The following is a 7,872-nucleotide window of genomic DNA, read 5'->3' on the forward strand; positions in this document are numbered from 1 at the left end:
ATAATATAAATATTTTGATATTTTTATTTTTACCAATATTTATAATTTTATAATTTAAATTTTATTATTTATTTACTAGTAATTTTAAAAAATTAAAAATAAAAATGGGGAAATGGGTAGGGGATGGGGATTCCACCTCATCCCCGTCCTCTCCCCGAATAAGAAATTGGGTAACAAAATTTCCCCGTCCCCTCCCCGAATAAGAAATTGGGTATGAAATTATCCCCATACCCTCCCCGAATGGGGAAAATCCCCGAGGGTACCCGTCCCCGTGGGGATTTTTGCCATCCCTAAAAAATATCCACATGTCATATTCTCACTAGATTGTTGAGTTACGACGGATGTACTCAAGACAGCGCTCTTGTTTTGATTTTGATCCGGTGGTCATTAATTGCTGGTAGATTACCAGCAGGCAATGATGTAAAGAATTACTGGAATTGCCACTTGAGTAAAAAGATCGTGAACAATTCTCAGAAAAATAATAAAGAGAAGCAAATCATGAAGAAAGTAGAAGCTTTTAAGCCCCAACAGCGAATTAAGGCACCGAAATTACAGTCACTACAACAAGAAGAAGGTAGTTCATCAACTCCATTATTATTGCAGCCTCTAACAGTTGATGAACAGTGTTATCATCAAGTGCTTCAGCAAAGAGAGGAGGGCAATAAGCAAGCTCAAAATGTAGGCAGTGGAGAACTTGGCACTATGATCGGTTTGCCAACAGGCTTTGATTTTCAACAAGTTAGAGTCACTAATAATGAAAGCACAAGCAAAAGGGACTTGATCTTGGATGACTTTATCATCCACATGGAGATGTGGATGATAAAGTACCTTTATCATAAAGTATAGATTAGTAATAACAAAATGTACCTTTTTGCATTTTATTTGTGGTACTGAATAAATGCAAGAGGATGATATTAACACTTAACCGCATATATATTTGATTCACGATTGAAAAGCATTTTAAAAAATTTACATTTAATCTTAGAACATTTATGCAATACATCCGGAGTAATAGTTTCTTTGGTGTCACAATAGTTTATTGCATAGTATAACTTTGGTCTGGTTCCATGTTTTTACTCAATGCTTATTGAGTTGATGGAAATGGCTTTTGTTGTCAAATCTTAAATAACCCCCAAGCCCACAGTTTTATATATAAAGTATAGATTAGTAATAACAAGATTGATCATATGAATCGCTGAAATATTGGAAAACTTAATTTCTATTAAATTTTCTTTGAATGGTAACGCTATGGTCTAGTTAGTATCTATGCCTAAGTTAAAACTTTTAGCCTCAGATTTGCTTATCAAAAGTCATACAACTTGGAAGAAATTTATTAAAGTTAAATTCATACACTTAACAGATACAGCATCTTTTCCCCTGTAATGTAACAAAACCCAGGCATTAACATCCTTTTATCTACTCGTATAAATTTCCCAATACCCAAATCTCAAAGTGAACCCACACAGCATTTAAATTAAGCTTGTATCAATAGAAGCATAACGAAGAATGCCAGAATCTTGTTCAAATTTGGCCATGTCTTTCTTAGGCAGTGCTACCCATGCTTCAATTCCCTTACCATCACTGCTGTCTAACAAAACGGCAACGTCTTTATGCTTCATCACAGTGCTTACCCACACCGGCTTTCCCCACCCAAAATCAGCCTCATACAATGGCCTTCTACACCAAGCACTTATGGTAAACCACCTACAATTTTTATCAAATAGACCTTCCAACACATCATTCATGTTGCTCAAAAACCCACCATCCGCATGAAACTTCCTCAAATATTCATCATTTATCTTTTCAATTGATTTATGAAGTGTTTCAGCTAAATTCCTATAGTCAATTGTCTTCTTCTCTATAGGCAACTTTGCTATCCCTGCTTGAACAATGTTCCCAATACTCTGTTCTGGAATTGGTGGGTTCACCCTGTTTCGTAAATTCACAGCAATTGATGCTACCAAATGTGAATGATTAAAATCATCTGCTTCTTTTTCAACACTCATTATGCCACCTAAAATTATCGCGGACACAGCTTCAACACGCGTTGGATGATACCCCGAAGACGATTCACTGCCCATTTTCTCTTTCAGGGCGGCTATTTTGTCACCCTCAAATATAAATCTTTTCGTTAGAATTTCTGCTGACTTAGAAAGATTCTCCGCAATCACATTCCTGGAGAAGCTTGAGAACTTTTGCGGTGGGAAGATCGAGCTGCAACCAAAAACCGCATGCTTAATAACATCATCATCCTCACTGGAAGTATCAGAACCAGAAGCGAAGGTGACCCAAGTTTTGATAAAATTTGCTGCTGTGGTTATGTCAGCAATCACATGAGAAAAGCAAACACAAAGCGCCATGCCACCACAATGTTCAAAGTAAGTGACCTTGGCAGCTAAGTTGACAGCAACACTTGGCTTTTCATTCAGTTTGTACGGCATTAACTGTTCAAGCATATCGACGGTTGGTTGTTTAACGATCTCAGACATGTCGCTGGCGGCGGCACGAGCTTCGATAAAGGTGGCGCCGGTATCGTCACAATCAATAGAGAATTCATCTTTGAGTCTCCCTGCAAATGGGTGGTAAAGGGTTAGTGTTCGTGAGAGGGATCTTTTGAGAAGATCAGTAGTTTTATTCAGAGAAGTATTATTGCTGCATGTTTGGGGATAAAATAAAATGATTGGGAAGAGAGAATCACCAGCAACCTGATCAAGAACTGAAAGCTTATGGGTTTTTAGATGCTGTGGGGTTGGAGAAGATGGTTTAATGATTTCTGAAGAAACGTTATTGATCTCCATGACAATGGAATGCACCAGATGTTAAGCTTATACATGAGCGCGCGCGCACGCACATATATGTATACAAAAAGTGCCCACGAGACAAATGCCAATTGGCGAGATGGAGAAATAATAGAAAATATATGGCAACATCATTTCTTTTTAATTTTCTGTTGTAGCATTTCATTGACTTTAGATTATTTTAATCTAAGTATTGCATGCCGTGGACTCAAACAGTGTGACATGAATAATGATAAGAGTGAAGCTGTTAACACCCATTTGAAACTCCACTTATTAGATATATAATTCTTATTTTGATGAAAATTATATAAAATTACAATGTGTTGCAATAGAGTTTAATAAAATATTAAACAAAAATTTTTATAATAAAAATCTTATCATTTTATAATTTATTACTTTAGTGTCTCAAAATTATTTTGATTTTAAAATAATTATTTATATCATTTAAAGATAGGGGAGTTCATGAAAATATTTTATATAATTTCCTTTAGCAATAGAACTATGATTATAAATGTGAGGTTTTATAACGGTTTTAAAGAGTTGTGAAAAGTACCACCCATAATGATAAATCACAACACATGGGCGACATGAATGACACTCTCGTGTTGCTTTGCAGAATATTTATAAAAATAGACTCAAAATTTTTGAGTTTTTTTTTTGGATAAAAACCCCTTTTAGTCCATATATTTTAAGATTAGTATCTATTTAGTCCCTATATTTTTAAAAATACCTCAAAACATCCCTGCCGTTAAAGTATTGATACCCTTACTGTTACTTTTTATTTCTTTTAGCTTAATTTTACAATATTACCCTTTTATAATAAATTTTTTATTTGGACATTAATAAAAAGAAAATAATTAAATTACCAATTTAACTCTAAAAAATAAAAAAAAATTATAATAATTTTTAATTGTCAAAAATTATATGCAAACTATCAAGTGTGCAAATGGTGCTTGCAAAAAAATTAATATAATTTTTTTTTTTATTTTTTAAGGTGAAATTGATAATTTAATTATTTTCTTTTTATTAATGTCCAAACAAAAAAATTATTATAAAAGGGTATTATTGTAAAAGTAAGCCAAAAGAAATAAAAAGTAACGGTAGGGGTATCAATACTTTAATGGCAAGGATGTTTCGAGACATTTTTAAAAATATAGGGATTAAACGGACATTAATCTTAAAATATAGAGATTAAATAAGCTTTTACTCTTTTTTTTTTAAATTGACCCTTTAACTTGTTATATTATAATTAGCAAAAATGTAAACTTTTTGGACCAAAATACCCCCCACATTTCATATCACTGGCTGTTGCACGTACTGTGTATATGTGCAAGAGACATCCATTTTTCACTACAGGTGCCTGTTACTTATAATTAAATGGTTGTAATTATGCGTGATATGCACTTGTCATCTTTTTTATCGCCAGCAATAGATACTTGTCACACATATTTTGAGTTTTGCCTCCAATCTCGTTTTAAAACAAATTTTTTATTATTTTTCTTTTTATCTATCAACTTAAACTAAGTATTTTAAGAATCCACATGATTTTATAAATGAAAAATAATAACATTTACAATAAAACCCACAACAAATTCTTTATTACTACATTTATTTGTTGAATTTTGGCAATTTGTTGAGAGAGATGAGATTTGGTAATTTGATGAAGTAGTGAGATTTGGTGATTTTTTAAGAGTGGTATTGGTTTATTGATTTGTTGAAAGTGATAAGTGCCATTAGATCCAAAAAACTTGTATTTGACTAATTATGATTAAAAAAAAAATTAGAAGAGGGTTTCAGGATTATTTTTATAAATTTTCCTTGTTTGGCCAATCTTATTTTAATTTTTTTAAGTTCAAAAAATTGTGGGGGCATGAATATGGCACTATGAGATGTTGCTTATGTCATCATTGTGTCACTCCTTTTGGACTTAACATCAACACTCCTTATCTTCTCAAAAAAAAAAAAAAAAAACATCACCACTCCTTAAACATATTTGTATGTATTATAAAAATTTTATAGTCAAATTTTTTGAGTTAACATAATCAAAGAGTGATATACATGGATAAAAATAGATTTTTGTAACTGTTTCCAAAGGTTTGAGGTTCACATGTATATATAAGTAAATTATGGAAGTCTAATTATCATCTTCCTTTAAAAATTTTAAACTTTAAAAAAGAAGACTAAAGGGTGTCGGGTATTGCTTTTGATTTATTGTTTTTTGTTTTACAAAAAATTAAAAAAATGATAGTAACATGTTTGGTTACACTGTTGAATTTTTATTTTTACGAGATAAAAATGATCTTGTTTGTCATGATTAATAAAGAAAAGAGGAGAAATATACTTTTAATGTTCTCCGGTCCCCATGTCAAACAGAACAATACTCAAAGTGTTAGTGGGAAAGAGATAAAAAAGATTTAGAACCAGATCAATAACATGTTCGTTGATGAAGAAATATACTGGAAGCAAAGATCAAGAGCTGAATGGCTAAGAGAAGGAGATAAAAACACCAAATTCTTTTATTCTAAAGTATCTGCTAAAAAAAGAAAGAACAAAATTTGGGGAATTGAGAATACTCAAGGACAAGTGATAGAGGAATAAGTGACAATAGAAAGGGAGTTCTACAAATACTTCCCAAACTTGTTCACATCCTCCAGCCTGACTTAAACTCAAATTCAAGCTGCCTTAAATGGAGTGCCAACAAAGGTAACCCTAGAGATGAATGCCTATCTGGAGGAGCCTTTCACACTAGAAGATATAGTTGAAGCCTCGTCTCAAATGTGCCCCACAAAAGCCTCAGGTCTAGATAGCTTGCTTGCTGCTTTTTTCCAGAAGCACTGACAAACAATTCACAGAGGTTTGGTTGAAACCTGTCTGTACATCCTAAATGAGCAAGGTAATTTGCTTCCCCAAATCATACATTCATTGCTCTCATACCTAAGATGGCTAAGCCTAGAAAAATGATTGAATTTAGGCCAATTATCTTCTGCAACATTGTGTATAGAATTGTTGCTAAGGCTATTGCTAACAGACTGAAACCAATTCTATCCTCAAATTATACCCCCAACACAGAGCGGATTCGTACCTAATAGGCTCATCACAGATGATTTTATTATTGGCTATGAATGCCTTCATAAGATTTGATATAACAAAGGGAAAAGAAATAGTTTGGTAGCACTAAAACCAGACATAAGTAAGGGACATGACATGGTTGAATGGCAGTTTTTAAAACAAGCAATGACTAATTAAACTTGTGTTTTTTGATAAATGGGTGAGTATGATAATGAATTGCATCACAACAGCCTCCTTTTTAGTGATAATCAATAGAGTTCCAAAGGGTTTAATGCAACCTGAAAGAGGCTTAAGATAGGGATGTCCCCTTTCCTCATATTTATTCATTTGATGTATAGAAATTTTTTCAAACTTACTGATACAGGTAGAAAGCAAAGCAGCTGACAAGAGGATTAAGGTTTACAAAGGATGTCACGATTTCTCACTTACTTTTTGCAGACAATAGCCTTTTCTTTTTAAATGCATCAGTGGCAGATTACAAGCATTTAACGGGAATATTTGAATGTTATGTTAGAGCTTCCGGGTAGATTTTTTATTTTTAGAAGTCATCTATGTTGTTTAGAGGCCAAATCCAAAATGACCGAATCACAACAATCAAAGATACCTTCAAGCTCAAGGTGGTGTCTAGACATGAAAAATACCTAAGCCTCCCATCCATGATAGGCAGAAAGAAGACAAGTTTTTTTAAAGATGTCAAGCTTAAGGTGCGAAGCAAGATATAAAGCTGACAACATAAGATGTTCTCTAGTGGGTGCAAGGAAATTCTCATCAAAGCAGTAGCCCAAGTAGTACAAGCATACACTATCAGCACTTCCAAACTTCCGAGAAGCTTATGTAATGATATCCAAAGAGCCATTGTGAAATTCTGGGGGGATCTAAGGAAGACAAGCATGACATCCATTGGGAAAGATGAAACGAGCTTAGCCATACAAAAAATAGAGGAAGAATGGGGATTTCACTAGATTTAATCAAGCACTAGTGGCCAAGCAAGGATGAAGGTTACTGTAGTTTTCTAATTATTTAGCATCCAAAGTGCTACAGGCAAGATACTACAAAAACTCCACCTTCTTAAATGCAAACACACGGTCTAATCCATCTTTGATATATTTATCATATCTTATATTTTCTATGTTTTCGCAGCAAATGAATTCTATGATCAAACTGAAATTTTTAAATATTCAGGATGATGAAAAGAACAGCATCAGAATTCTGATAAATTCAGCCATTCCGGATCCAGAGGTCAAGGGTGGGTTAAGATGGCCCATGGGGAAATCATATTCCAAGGATTACAGAATTGTTGGGGTTTGGCACAATAAATTTAAATCATATAAAAGCCCATCACTAAAGCTTGAGGTAAGAAATGTTGATCGATTTATTTTCAAGACTGGACCTGGGGAAGCTACGATTGAGATTAATCTAAAGTTGAGAAGATTAGTTTCAGAGATTCAGGTACTTGCTGCTTTTTGCTTTAACTTTTATCACATAACCTACTATCTTTGTGTGTGATTACATGGATCTTGAAATTCTTGCTGTTATGTCATAATGTTAATGCATATTTTGTCTTCACACATTTCTTATTGAACTCGTGTCTTGAGCTGTAATTATAATTTTCAATTTTTACTATTAGACGGGTATTTTCTTAGAGATTTATCTACCCAAAAAAAAAAAAAGTTTGACATAGAAATATTTTGACAATGAGACAGCAATATTATAATAAATAATCTTCACGAACTCTTTTTACCTTTTAGTGGTTATACAGTTGCTCCACTGTGTTAGCTTATTTATTCTATCATATGTAACGAATGATTTTTTATCAAATTTGATTTCAAAGCTGAGCTTCCAGCTTATGACTTGTATCTGTATCTTGCACTTTTGTTTTACAATCACTATTGGATGGAAGAGTGCTTAGTGTTTGTTAATTGATTCAATCCCAGGAGTAGTGTTTTGAAACATAAAATTTATCGGTTAAGCTATATAAATCTGTTTCATGATTGTTACAGCACAC

The 7,872-nt window shown here is 33.2% G+C and overlaps 1 protein-coding gene across 1 annotated transcript; it reads right to left on the minus strand.

Moving 5' to 3' along the window:
• Positions 1–1,371: 1,371 nt before the first annotated feature.
• Positions 1,372–2,866, minus strand: LOC18046364 (vinorine synthase). Its single transcript, XM_024189192.1, has one exon. It carries the CDS (start codon positions 2,796–2,798, stop codon positions 1,470–1,472), a length of 1,329 nt encoding a protein of 442 aa, XP_024044960.1. The 5' UTR covers positions 2,799–2,866; the 3' UTR covers positions 1,372–1,469.
• Positions 2,867–7,872: the final 5,006 nt, after the last annotated feature.

This window comes from Citrus clementina, unplaced genomic scaffold (assembly GCF_000493195.1).
Source record: "Citrus clementina cultivar Clemenules unplaced genomic scaffold, Citrus_clementina_v1.0 scaffold_3, whole genome shotgun sequence".
Lineage (NCBI taxonomy): Eukaryota > Viridiplantae > Streptophyta > Magnoliopsida > Sapindales > Rutaceae > Citrus > Citrus x clementina.